Raw genomic sequence first — 14,165 nt, 5'->3', positions numbered from 1 at the left:
CGCTCCAGCTGCAGAGTCCAGGCGCTCTACGTGCTTTGCCAGTGTGGACGTGTCATGCGTTATGGCGCCTGGGGCTGCTTTAATGTGCTCTAACTCGCAAGTGTAGCCAAGCCCTAATTACAATAAACTTATAGATGAAGCCCTCATTTGTGATGTCACAATTTGAAATTTCTGTTATACTCCTCATTTACATAGCACTGTGGCATAGACTGTAATAGTACCTATTCCAGTATTTCAGAACAACTCTAAAACTCAACTAAAGTCCTGGACCTAACATTCCCAGGTCTGTGGCTCAAAACAGAAAAGCCTACTTTGATACCTGTCGGAAGCCTCAATTTCATTGGAGCCATGCTGGACTCCGCAACCTCCAGGACTAACTTACCCACAGACATGTTTGTCACTATGTCCAACCTCATCTCCACACAACATCCAGGTCCACAATCCACAGCAGAGGCCAGCCTGCAGCTTCTGGGCCATATGGCAGCCTGTACGTAGTAACATCTCATTCCAGACTGCATTCCCAGTGCCTCCAAGTCTAGCTCAGAACCATCTATGCTCCCAACAAGCACAACCTGTCCAAGCAGGTGTCTGTCCGTCAGAGATTTCTTGACTCTCTCAACTGGTGAAAAGATCCCCACAAGGTTTGTGGGGGAGTCCCTTTCTTGCATTCACCCCCCTCCCCCCCCCCCCGCACAGAGACCATCACCACAAACATTTATCTAGTAAGCTGGAGAGTTCATCTCCAGGACCTCACGGCACAGGGCAGATGGACTCCTTAGGAGTCTGTTCTCACATCAATCTACTCAAGGTTAAGGGTCACTCAGAGTCATGATGGACAAGAGGGTGGCCATATATAATATAAACTGTCAAAGAGGAGCAAGAATTCAATTCCTGTGCACGGAGGCAATAAAACTTTGGAACTGGTGTATAACCCACCAAATTGACATCTCAGTGGCACATCTACCAGGTCTGCAGAACATCATAGCAGACTCATTGACAGGAATTTTTGCCAGGACCATGAATAGGAGCTGAGCGATCCTATCCAATGAAAAATTTCTCACCTAGGGCTTCCTGGGGATAGACCTCTTTGCAACACTGTCTAATATGAAATCCTGGCAATTCTATTCAAGGGCATGATGCAGCTGCAGCTCTTTAGAAGGCACCTTCCTCACTCCTTGGGCCTGAACCTTGTTATATACCTATCCCCCTACACAGTTGCACCTGAAGTTTCTGAACAAAGTAAAGCCAGAGAAATCAGTAATCATCCTTATAGCACCAGCTTAGCTGAGGTAGGCAGGACCTAATTTGTCTGTCTCTGCAGCCACCTCTTCACCTGCCCCAGTAGCAGACCTACTAACCCAAGAATTGGGGACAATAACTAACCCCAGTCTCTTAACACTACATCTCAAGGCCTGGCTCCTCGATGGCTCTCAGGCACAGAAACTGATTTTTTCCTAAGGACAGAATGAGTTGTTGAATAGTAGGAAACCCTCCAAAAGAAAGACTTACCTGTAAAAGTGGAAGCAATTGCATTCCTGGTGCACTCTGTGGGTATTATCTCGCTCTAGGTCACACCTCACTAACATACTAGCATACCTGCTGAGTTCTAAAACCCTGGGCTTCATCAAAGTCCACCTTGCTGCTATTACAGCTGTTCACTTACCTGTTGAGGGATTTTCAGTATTCGCACAACTTCTGGTCGTTAAAGTTTGACCACCCTTTTTCCTCATGTCAGAGAGCCTGCTCTGCTTTGGGACCTTAATTTAGTTCTCAACTTGTTGAGGAAACCACCCTTTGAGCCTGTAGCGAGCTACTCTTTCCTCCATTTATCCTTCAAAGCCTCTTTCCTTGTAGCCATCACTTCGGCTAGAAGGGTAGGAGAGTTAGGAGCCCTTGTGACAGATCTACCTGACATGGTGTTTTACCAAGGTGAACCCAGATCCCCATCCTGGTTTCCTGGACAAAGGTTCATCAGACTTCCACATCAACCAAGACATTCAGTGCCAATCTTCTACCCCAAACCTCACACTTTAAGGGAAGAAGCTAGTCTTCACACTCTGGATGTAAGAAGAAATCTTGTTTTCTTCCTCAAAAGAACTAAGCCCTTCAGAGCTTCTCCTAGACTTTGTATCTCTTTCGCAGAGAGAATGAAGGGACATCTCATTTCCACCCAAAGAGTATCAAAATGGGTCTTGGGGCATTTTGGCATGTTACAAAGCTTCTGAAGTGTATCCTCCAGGCTAGGGTGACAGCCTATTCCACTAGGGCACAATCTACCTCTATGGTCCTGCTTAAAAACATACCCATTGCAGACATTTGTAAACATGGTCATCTGTGCATGCTTTCCCAGAACTATGCACAATACTAGCTCCATCTCCTCTGCACCCACCATAGTAGCTTGGGCACTGCATAGGAGTCACCTAAAATGGAGCACCTGTAGGAACAGCTACTTGAAGAAATGTCAAGTTACTTACCTGCACAGTAACTGGAGTTCTTCACAATGTTTTGTCCGCATGGAGCTCCACTACCTGCCCTCCTTCCCCTCTACTTTTGAATCCTTGCCCCGATCAGTTGAGAAGGAACTGGAGCAGCGGCAGGTTCACCCTCCCCTTTGTGGCCTAGGACTGGAGCATGAGGAATATAAGGCGCAAGCATGGATTCTGCTACCAAAAATCTCTGAAGAGAAGTGCACAGGCGCCTGCACACCTGAAGTGAAGTCCATAGGGACAAAATAGCTCGAAGAACTACAGTTACTGTACAAGTAAGTAACCTCTTCTTTCCTATGTCACTGGCACACAGCTGTGAAGATGAATTCATTAATATTAGTAGGGCACTCAAATATTATGGTGATGGGAGTCATATGTAACCTAGATAGATTTTGAACACTACTATGCTCTCTGCCTCATTGATATCTTGTGGTCATGAGCTCCATTCACTTACTTTTCCTCAGAACTTAGTGTTGCTTATTTTAGAACACTGAAACAATGCACTGCAAACCAGAAAATAAAAAGTCTTATAGGAGATTATTCACTGGCAAAAACTGATCCTTCAAAATGTAAATGCCCAAACCTATAAATAAAACAAAACAGTATATAGTGTTTTGATCAGCTTTCCTGTCTTTGGGCTTGTCTACACATGGAACTTAACAGACACAGTTACAGCAGAATAAGCTATTCTGTAAGGCTGTTGATTAATTGCAGTTAACTCACGCGATTAACTCAAAAAAATAAATTGTGATTAAAAAAATTAATCGCGATTAATTGCAGTTTTAATCGCACTGTTAAACAATAGAATACCAGTTGAAATTTATTAAATATTTTGGATGTTTTTCTACATTTTCATATATATTGTATTATGTGTTGTAACTGAATTCGAAGTGTATATTATTTTTATTACAAATATTTACACTGTAAAAATGATAAACAAAAGAAATAGTATTTTTCAATTCACCTTGCACAAGTACTGTAGTGCACTCTCTTTGCTGTGAACGTGCAACTTACAAATGTACATTTTTTTTAGATAACTGCACTCAAAAACAAAACAATGTAAAACTTCAGAGCCTCCACTCAGTCCTACTTCTTCTTCACCGAATCACTAAGACAAACAAGTTTGTTTACATTTACAGGAGATAATGCTGCCCTTTTCTTGTTTACAGTTGTGATGGGTTCGGTCACAGAGACCCCCTTGGGACTGTTATCTGACGTGCTGGAATAACCTCTGAGCCCGTTTTCCACTGCCAGCTTGGGACTCCAGAACCCTGCCTTGTTGAGCCAGACATGCTAGTCTGCTGCAACCAAGACCCAGGTCTGGTCCATGCCCCCAAAGCTGCAGTCTTTAATGAAAACTGCTCAGCAGGTTTCCTATCTCCAGCATCCAGATACCCAGCTCCCAATGGGATCCAAACCCCAAATAAATCCATTTTATTCTGTATAAAGCTTATACAGGGTAAACTCATAAATTGTCCGCCCTCTATAACACTGAGAGAGAGCTATGCACAGTTGTTTGCTCCCCCAGGTATTAATCATTTACTCTGGGTTAATTAATAAACAAAAGTGATTTTCTTAAGTATAAAAAGTAGGATTTAAGTGGTTCCAAGTAATAACAGACAGAACAAAGTACCAAGCAAAATAAAACAAAGCACTCAAGTCTAAGCCTAATACATTAAGAAGCTGAATACAGGTAAATCTCACCCTCAGAGATGTTCCAATGAGCTTCTTTCACAGACTAGACTCCTTCCTCGTCTGGGCCCAATCCTTTCCCCGGTACAGACCTTGTTCCATCAGGCATCTTAGGTGAAAAGCAGGGGATTCCACATGACTGGGACCCCTTTGTTCTGTTCCACCCCCTTATATATCTTTGGCACAAGGCGGGAATCCTTTGTCTTTCTCTGGGTTCCCACCCCTCCTCCTAAATGGAAAAGCACCAGGTTAAAGTTGGATTCCAGTTCAGGTGACATGATCACATGTCACTGTAAGACTTCATCACCCACTTGCTGGCACACACATATATAGGAAGACTTACAAGTAAACAGAGCCATTTACAACCAATTGTCCTGGTTAATGGAAGTCATCAAGTTTCCAAACCACCATTAATGGCCCACACTTTACATAATTACAATAGGATGTCAGAGTTTCATATTCCTAGGTTCAGGTACAAGAATGATTCATTCATACAAATAGGATGAACACACTCAGTAGATTATAAGCTTTGTAATGATACCTTACAAGAGACCTTTTTCATTAAGTATATTTCAGTTACATCATATTTACACTCATAAACATATTTCCGTAAAACATTATGGTGTGCAACTTCAAAACAAGGTCACCTGAAAGTGAGAACAAGCATTTGCATGGCACTTTTGTAGCTGACATTGCAAGGTATTTACATGCCAGATATGCTAAACATTTGTATGCCCCTTCATGCTTCGGCCACCATTCGAGAGGACATGCTTCCATGCTGATGACGCTCATTAAAAAAATAATGTGTTAATTAAATTTGTGACTGAACTCCTTGGGGGAGAATTGTATGTCCCCTGCTCTGTTTTACCTGCATTCTGCTTATATTTAATGTTATAGCAGTCTTGCATGATGACCCAGCACATGTTGTTCATTTTAAGAACACTATCACTGCAGATTTAACAAAACGCAAAGAAGGTACCAATGTGAGATTTCTAAAGATAGTTACAGCACTCAATCCCAGGTTTAAGAATCTGAAGTGCCTTCCAAAATCTGAGAGGGAGATGTGGAGCATGTTTTCAGAAGTGTTAAAAGAGCAACACTACAGAACCCGAGCCACCAAAAAAAAAAAAATCAACCTTCTGCTGGTGGCATCTGACTCAGATAATGAAAATGAACATGCGTCGGTCCGCACTGCTTTGGATTGTTATTGAGCAGAACCCGTCATCAGCATGGACGCATGTCCCGCGGAATGGTGGTTGAAGCAAGAAGGGACATGTGAATCTTTAGTGCATCTGGCACTTGTGACACCGGCTACAACAGTGCCATAAGAACACCTGTTCTCACTTTCAGGTGATATTGTAAACAAGCAGCAGGCAGCATTATCTCCTGCACATGTAAATAAACTTGTTTATCTGAGCAATTGGCTGAACAAGAAGTGGGAATGAGTGGACTTGCAGGCTCTAAAATTTTACATTGTTTATTTTTGAATGCAGTTTTTTTACATAATTCTACATTTGTAAGTTCAACTTTCATGATAAAGAGATTGCACTACAGTACTTGTGTTAGGAGAACTGAAAAATACTATTTCTTTTGTTTTTTTACAGTGCAAAAACTTGTAATCAGAAATAAATATAAAGTGAGCACTGTACACTTTGTTTTCTGTGTTGTAATTGAAATCAATATTTGAAAATATAGAAAACATCCACAAATATTTATATAAATGATATTCTATTATTAACATTGCGATTAATCGTGATTAATTTTTTTAATCGTTTGACAGTCCTACTATTCTGTTATAGCTATGCCAGAATAAATCCCCCTGCAGACAGTATTCTGTCATAGTTTATTCTGCTATAACTATGCCAGTAACTGTCCTCATGTTGACAAGCCCTCAGAGGAATAGTTTTTCAAAGTAAAGAAAGGTGGTTTTCATAATATTTGTCCTGTCTTTTGAAGGTGTTGCTCTACCATTAAAATATATAGCATGCCTTTAATAACACAATTTCAGTAATAGAAACTGAAACACTACGTTGTCCTGTATCTGAAAGTATTTATAGAATTTTTTTCAGAATACTGTAGATATATATGAGGTTTGTGGCTATCGTAGGACCAATTGCCCTGGTTTCAGAGGACAAAGGGTTAAAAAGGGAACGAGCAACACATTTTAGATGTTTATCAAGTTGTCTCAAAAAGAAATACAGAAGTCTATTGAGAGGCCTGTGAACCAAGGACATTCAGCCTCTGTTTGCATTCTTTCAGTTATCTCCTTCTAGCTAATTGGACAAAGAGTAAGGAAGCGCCTCATATCTTTCATGCCCTCTGACAGTAAAACCTGTAGGACAGAGGTGAAATGTTCAGAGCGGCTGACTAATGTTCAATTCAAGATTATTTGGGGGCCATTGAAAAGGCAGGAGATGCAGCCCCCAAAGTTGACTGATGCTGTGGATTTTCTGGGATTGGAAATGCCAACCTCAAAGAAGGCAATTGACACTGGAAATTTAAACTGCAAAGCTGCCTAGCCTTCACCTTCAGAACAATAAAAGATTAAACTTTTTGCTGAAACTTTCAAATATCTTCATGCTGTAACTCGATCATATGCCTGGTTATCTGCCTAGCTTATAATCAGAGAGAAACTCTTAATTGTTTTATCCTTTTAACTGTATTTTTCCACACTTCAAGCTCAGTTCTGTAATAGGCCTCCCATAGATTCTTACAATTGGTACAATGTCACATTTTTAACTCTGCTGCTCATGCCTCACTACTGCTCTGATTTCTTGTGATCTCAAGGTAATAATTAGTGTCCCAGGTTTAGGTTGACTTAATTCATATGCTTCTGCAGTGATTTCAGTTTATTCTCAAAAGCCTAGATGCGATTGAAAGCAGAAGAGGCAAAAGCCTGGGGGTTCCAAGCTGTAAAGCAAGTGCAGCTTATCCTTAAGAATCTGCAGCCTGCTTGTATAATCTCTTAGGGTGAGAAACTGCCATTCATATCTAATCTATTTAGTATATTAAGTTTAGTTTGCATTGTTTATTTGCTAGGTAATCTGCTTTGAGCCTTTGCTATCACTTATAATAACTTAAAATCTGTTTTTAGTAGTTGTTAAACTTATTTCTGCTTTATCTAAACTAGTGTGTGGGAATCATAACTCGGGGGCAAAAAGCTGTTGCATATTCCTCTCCATGTTGAGGGAGGGGGGCGAACTTTATGAGCTTATGCTGTACAGTTCCCTGTGCAGTGCAAGATGATATAATCTTGGGTTTATACTCCAGAGGGGGTGCGTGCCTAAGGAGCTGGGAGTAGTTTTCCCATGCAGGGGATGGTCAGAGAGCCTGCTTGTAACTGCAGCTGGGTGTGTCTCTATCTGTAGGTATGCTGGTGAAAGTGCAGGCTGGTAGGCTTTGTAGCTTGTCACAGCAGTGCAGTGTAAAAGGGAGCCCAGACTGGTGGCTCAGAGGGCTCAGTGATATCTCAGGTCCAGGTGGCACTCTGGGGGGAACCTGTCACACCCCAGTGCATCCAGACCTTCCTGCTGAGCCTCATCCTGCCACACCCAGAACCCCACCCTACTGAGTCTTATCCCCTGCATCCGGAACCCCCCTGACCTCAGACTCCCCCAATAAGTCCCACTCCTCCTTCATCCAGACCCCCCCTAACCCCCCCCTGCACCCAGACCACTCCACTGAGACACCACACTTGACCTCGACCCGATGTGTCCCACCCCCCTTCACCTGAGCCACCCCAAGGAGCCCTCCCATCTGGACCTCCCACCCCAGTGAGCCCCAACTAGCTGCACCCCACCCCCAGGCCCACTTCCCCAGCACCTAGACCTCCCTGCTGAGCCCCATCCCCCCACACCCAGACCCACCCTGCTGAGCCCCAACCACCTCCATTTGGACCGACTTGCAGATTTCCATTTTCCCTGCACCTGGAATCCCCCCACCACCACAAGCCCTTGTGCATCGAGATCCCCCCTGCACCCAGGCCCCCACTGAGCTGCCCGCACCCAGATTGCCCCATACAGAACCCTCTCACTCCACATCTGGATCTCCCCAGACTAAGCCCCGCCACACTTGGATCCTGCTGGGCTGAGCCTGCCTGCCTGCCCCACACCTGGTGCACCTGGAGTGGTTTCTGGGGCAGGTCTGGCCCTTGCGGTGTGTCAGGGTCAGGTGCAGCCTCACGGCTGAGTCTGTGTGGGAGGAGAGGAGGGGGCTGCAGGGTGATCTCCCACTTCTGTGCTGCCAGTGGCCTGTGCTCCCCACTGCCATGCTGGAGCCTCCACATTTATTTATTGACAAATAACATTTGCAGAATTTTAAAAGATTGTGTGCAGAATTTTTATTTTATTTTTTGGCACAGAATTCCCTCAGAGGTAATATTCATTGTTTCTGAAACTCTCTCTAATATATCATGGCTTTGGCCGTGCTCTTTTAAACCTGAGGACTCAAGGAAATTTCCTTGTCTATTTCAAGGTTTTCACAGGCACCAAAGCCAAAGATCAAAGCTGGCTACATCTACTGAAGTATGTGCTGCTGTAATCAATCACAGGGGTGAGAGAAAGAGAGAAATGCTTGCTTGGTACCAATCTCCAGTATGCACTGTCCTATGGTTGTGACTGATAAGCTAACGCTGCTGAAAGTTTCTTCTTATCAGGACACACAGACCCCTCCCTACCATACTGGGATTCTCCCTTGACAAATGGTTTGCTGTGCTTTACCACGTCATATGCCACATACGGGCTAGAAAGCACAGCGGTGCCACTCATCACAGGGCGTTTGTCTTGATCTGCCTTTCCCACACCTTCCCCCTCACACAATGGGTGTAAAGTATCAGAGCGGTAGCCGTGTTAGTCTGGATCTGTCTTAAAGGTGACACTGGACTCTCTGTTGCAATGGGTGTAGTTGGCTTATTTGGTTACATATTTCAGAGTAGCAGCCGTGTTAGTCTGTATCCGCAAAAAGAAGAACAGGAGTACTTGTGGCACCTTAGAGACTAACAAATTTATTAGAGCATAAGCTTTCGTGGACTACAGCCCACTTCTTCGGATGCATATAGAATGGAACATATATTGAGGAGATATATATACACACATACAGAGAGCATAAACAGGTGGGAGTTGTCTTACCAACTCTGAGAGGCCAATTAATTAAGAGAAAAAAAACTTTTGAAGTGATAATCAAGCTAGCCCAGTACAGACAGTTAAGAAGTGTGAGCATACTTACAAGGGGAGATAGATTCAATGTTTGTAATGGCTCAGCCATTCCCAGTCCTTATTCAAACCGGAGTTGATTGTGTCTAGTTTGCATATCAATTCTAGCTCAGCAGTCTCTCGTTGGAGTCTGTTTTTGAAGTTTTTCTGTTGTAAGATAGCCACCCGCAGGTCTGTCACTGAATGACCAGACAGGTTAAAGTGTTCTCCCACTGGTTTTTGAGTATTTTGATTCCTGATGTCAGATTTGTGTCCATTAATTCTTTTGCGTAGAGACTGTCCGGTTGGTTACATAGTGGCAGCTAGTACGTGCTTCCCAGACACCACTGGCAGACTGGACACTCCATTCCCCATCCCTGTCCACTGTTCCTGGAAGATGCATGAGTCCTGCCGCACCCTTCCTTGCCACAGCCACAGCAACACCACCCACTTGGAGTCGGGCTGACAGGGTCACCAAGCGGAAAGGACATGGCGGGCCAGGGCCACCTATAAGTCACCAAGGACCGTGTCACGGCCAGTCAGGGGGAGACACCTCGTGGCCAGAGCCAGGTCTCCCATGATGCCAGGCAGGGAATGGCCAGGGCCACCAGGGTGGGGGCAGGGGAGCACCATGGCCAGTCACTGGGGGGCGGGGAGCCCCCCCTCCTCACAGGGCGCGGACGGGCGGGGTCTCGAGTCTCAGGCTGCGGCCACCAGCCTCTACTCAGGGACCCCCTGGCCTGCAGCGCCAGGTGGAAGAATCCAGGCCCCGCCCCCAGTCCCGCGCGCTGCTGTTTGGGCCCCCGGCAGCTCCCACAACTACATTCCCCACAACTCTCTGCGCTACGCAGACCCGCTCGTAGACCGGTCCGTCAGCCCCCCCACAGATGGCAGGCCGCGACGGGGATCAGCCAATCGGAACGAGCTCGTTCGCGTGCACATGTAACCACCGCCCTCCTCCCTCACCACTCCCCGCCCCCAGGGTGCGGGCAGGGAACGATGGGAGTTGTAGTGCTGCGCCACACAGCTGATGGCCCGCGCCGATTGACACCCGCGTCTTCCAATCAGCAGCTTCCAAGGCTCTCGCCCGCAACTGTTTGGCGCGAGTTTGCTGGGTTCACGACGCTGCTGTAACGCGCCCGCTGGAGCGAGGAGGGGCTCGCGCTACGATCCCCGCCCTTCCCTCCTCCCACTAGGATCTGGTGGTCTCCGCTCAGAGATCCCAGCCCCTCAGCATCTCCCCCCGCCCGATGGCGCTGATGGCGGGCGTGATCCGGCGGCTGGACGAGGTGGTGGTGAACCGCATCGCGGCCGGCGAGGTCATCCAGAGGCCGGCCAACGCCATCAAGGAGATGCTGGAGAACTGGTAACGCGGCCGGGGGACCTGCCCGATACACCCCCGCGCGGCGCACGCGGGCGGGGGGCTGGGCCGTTCGTGCGCGTGGCGGGGGCAGGTGACAGTTAAACTCAGCGCAGCCCGACCAGCTGCCGACCGCCTCGGGGGGGCGGGGCCGGTTTCGGTCCTCCCGGCGCCTCGCGCCCGCCGGCGGCGCTCCTGGGCCACAGGACGCATCACTGCGGTGCCCCCGGCTCGCCACGGAAGTTGGGGGTGGCTGGAGGTGGCCGTGAACGCGCTGCCCTGAGGGCGGAGGGGAAACGCCACTGTCGGTGTTCTCCTTCGCTGCCCTTTACTTCCCCTGGGGCTGCCAACTTCCTACTCACACTAAACCCAGCACCTCGGCCCCGCCCCTGCTCCCTCTCCCCTCCCTCCCTCCCTCGCTCATTTTCACCGGGCTGGGGCACAGGGTTGGGGTGCAGGTGGGGCTCTGGATGGGCGGTGGGACTGAGGGATTTGGAGTATGGGGGGGGGGCGGCTCCAGGCTGAGGCAGGAGATTGGGGTGCGGGAGGGGGTATGGGCTCTGGGCTGGAGGTGCAGGCTCTGGGGTGGGGATGAGGGATTTGGGGTGCAGGAGTGGGCTCTGGGCTGGGGGTGGAGCAGAGGGGTTTGAAGTATGGGAGGGGACTCCAGGCTGAGGCAAGTGGTTGTGGGGTGGGAGTGGATACAGGTTCTGGGCTGGGGGTGCAAGTTCTAGGGCGGTGCCAGAAAATAGGGGTTCTGGGTGCGGGAGGGGGATTGGGATGTGCGGGGGGAGAGGCGGATGAGGGCTCCATCTGGGGATGCAGGCTCTGATGGGGGGCTAGAGAATCAGGAATTTGGGTTACATGAGAGGGCTCGACGCTGGGGACCGAGGGGTTTGGAGGGTGGGAGGGGGATCAGTGTTGGGGCAGGAGGTTGGGGTGGGTGAGGGTTCCGGCTGGGAGTGCAGGCTCTGGGGTGGGGCTGGGATGAGGGGCTTGGGATGGGAGAGGGTGCTCTGGGATGGTTCGGAGGGCAGGAGGTGGATCAGGGTTGGGGCATGGGATGAGGTCAGGTGCAGGCTCTGGGCAGTGCTTACCTCAAGCAGCTTCCAGAAGCAGTGGCATGTCTCCCCTCCAGTTCCTACGCAGAGGCACAGCCAGGCAACTTTGTAAAAATACACCACCATCCCTTGGGCAGCTTTGGGCTGCAAGAGTATTATCAGTCAGAAAAGAAGGAACCGGCTCCCGGTGTCTTTGCCTTTCGGTGACCTGGCTCCAGAATGGAGGGAAAGAGAAAAATAAGGGAGACTTGATGCCATGACCTCAAAAACCCTCATAACAGCCATGCTGAAAGGTTAGACTCGTTGTAGTTAGCTGTTTAGTAGGTAATTGATATGAGAAAAAGGAGGAAAGGGACGTAATATAAATTGCAGTATAATTGCAGACTAGATTTCTTTGGAAGTAAATGTCACTTAACTGGACACAGAGATGCTTTGCTTTTTGCAGTTTGGATGCCAAATCTACCAGCATCCAGGTGATTGTTAAGGAGGGAGGTCTGAAACTCATTCAGATCCAAGATAATGGGTGTGGAATCAGGGTAAGTAAACCTACTGGACAGGTACAGGTTGGTGTAGCGCTTACTTATGGACTTCGTTTTCAGACATTCATGATCAAATTTTCCTTGCCTTAAGAAATTGTGGAAATAGAAATGAAATGTTAATGCGTGTCTGTCTTTCTCATATAGAAAGAAGATTTGGATATTGTGTGTGAGAGATTCACTACAAGCAAATTGCAAAAATTTGAAGATCTGGCTAGTATTTCTACATATGGGTTTAGGGGAGAGGTAAGTTTATGGTTAGCAGCTTGTTCATTGCCACTATGCTGTTGTGAAGGGGTGTAGTTAATTTCTGATTCCTGGAGTCATTTAAAAAAGATGGGAGTTCCTTAAGAGACTCCATCTTGGCACTGAGTGTGGTTGGTGTGCATCTGGGGGAGTGTTTAGGGTGGAGGTATAGTGCAAGGAGAAGATGAGTGATGTGGAACCAGGAAGTGTGTGTTAACTGAGTGGGATAGGTAGACAAATCCATTTGAGTGATCTGGCGAAGATTAGTTTTTGGGGTCACTCTGGTCCTTTTCCCCCATTGATATTTGAGCACTAGGGAGCATGTTGGTTCTCCCCCAGAAGAGATGGAGCAGTTTGGTTTGGGGAGAGTAAAGAGGAGGAGACTGTTGGAATAAGACCCAAGCTGTGGAGCAGCTAGAACCCCTGACTGAGATCCCAGGGCTGGTGGTAGTGAAACTGACTGGTTTGCAGAGGTGCTTGGCCTCCTGGCAGAAGATTACAGTACCACCAGCAGGATAATTGTATCTGGGGTGGCAGAATTTTACATGTGGCTCTGTAGGGGGACCAAGTTGGAGATGGATGGATTAAGTGCTGTCAACTCTGAATCACCCCTCTCCCATTTTGTGCCTATGACCCTGGTAAGTTCCCCTGCCACTGCTTCTTTTGTGAAGGATGTGCTGTGGCAATGTGCCTTCAGAAAGAACAAGAAGTAGTTACACCCTTAAAAATTGCCATTATAGGACCTATAGTGTGTATTTATACTCAGTATAAGACTAAAACAAAACTGAGGAAATATGCAAAATAAAAGCAGGTTATACAGGAAATGCATTACTTAAAAGAGGTACAGTGGTTTTGTTAATGCAGCTAAAAGCTTCTATGCAAAGGAAGGAATAATAATTACAATCTACACCTTGTTATCTCTGAGATCTTAGAGCTCTGACAGCTGTGCAAACTGGGAGGGAGGGAGACAGCCACATGTCCTGCTTTTTCTATCCCTTGACCCACACTGTGAAGTTGCAAGCAAGTTAGACTTCTCCTGTTGGCTTAATTTAAAACTGGCTCCCTTTGAGATCCACTCCCATGAGCAGTGTGTGTTTAAATGGATTCACAGGGAATTCTTCCCCTTTGCCGATTGGCTGCAAAATGTAATAGTTATCTCTTTAACAAAAGTGATAGCCCTTCTTATCACAACTTAATTGTAATTAGTTCTTCCTAATTCCTTGATCATCCCAGCTCTTTGGAAGATCTAGGGTTTAGCCTTGTCTTTCAATCTCACACAAAATAATAAAATAAAATTAGAAGTTTTGAAAGCATTCAAAGAAAAAGCACATCCTGATGTAATGCAAACATATAAATATGTTGTAAGTATATTTGTTTCAAAACACATTCCTTGGTTATTTTCAAGGTAACCTGAAAGGGGGGAGGGGGTGAGATTGGAGTGAATTTATTCCCTTTTTGCTTTATGATGTATTAAGAAGACTATTTAATATTTAAAAAGTTATTTCTAGTGTTGTGAATTTTAAGGCCTGTCTTTTCTGTTTGGGTGGAGATCTCCCATCAAGAACCCAGAGATGTAGGTTGAGAGCTCTTCAGCC

At 46.6% G+C, this 14,165-nt stretch overlaps 2 protein-coding genes across 4 annotated transcripts in view; one reads left to right on the top strand and one right to left on the bottom strand.

Moving 5' to 3' along the window:
* The window catches only part of TRANK1 (tetratricopeptide repeat and ankyrin repeat containing 1), a 120,306-nt gene extending 110,863 nt beyond the window's left edge, over nucleotides 1-9,443 (bottom strand). Inside the window, exon 1 of the mRNA XM_054019391.1 lies at nucleotides 9,402-9,443. The gene's annotated coding sequence lies outside the window, so the exon portion shown is untranslated. The remainder of the gene's footprint in view (nucleotides 1-9,401) is intronic.
* A 1,083-nt stretch (nucleotides 9,444-10,526) lies between these two features.
* Nucleotides 10,527-14,165, top strand: part of MLH1 (mutL homolog 1) — a 38,655-nt gene continuing 35,016 nt past the window's right edge. The window contains exons 1-3 of one of the 3 annotated variants that reach the window (XM_054019393.1): nucleotides 10,527-10,733; nucleotides 12,234-12,324; nucleotides 12,472-12,570. In XM_054019393.1, the coding sequence (XP_053875368.1) occupies nucleotides 10,618-10,733; nucleotides 12,234-12,324; nucleotides 12,472-12,570 (306 nt within the window). In that variant the 5' untranslated portion in view covers nucleotides 10,527-10,617. Of the gene's footprint in view, nucleotides 10,734-11,772; nucleotides 12,082-12,233; nucleotides 12,325-12,471; nucleotides 12,571-14,165 lie in introns of those variants that run through there. The other 2 variants (XM_054019394.1, XM_054019395.1) reach the window with 2 other exon arrangements.

The sequence above is a fragment of the Malaclemys terrapin genome, chromosome 2, assembly GCF_027887155.1.
Source record: "Malaclemys terrapin pileata isolate rMalTer1 chromosome 2, rMalTer1.hap1, whole genome shotgun sequence".
Lineage (NCBI taxonomy): Eukaryota > Metazoa > Chordata > Testudines > Emydidae > Malaclemys > Malaclemys terrapin.
This window is presented reverse-complemented; position numbering and strand designations above follow the sequence as displayed.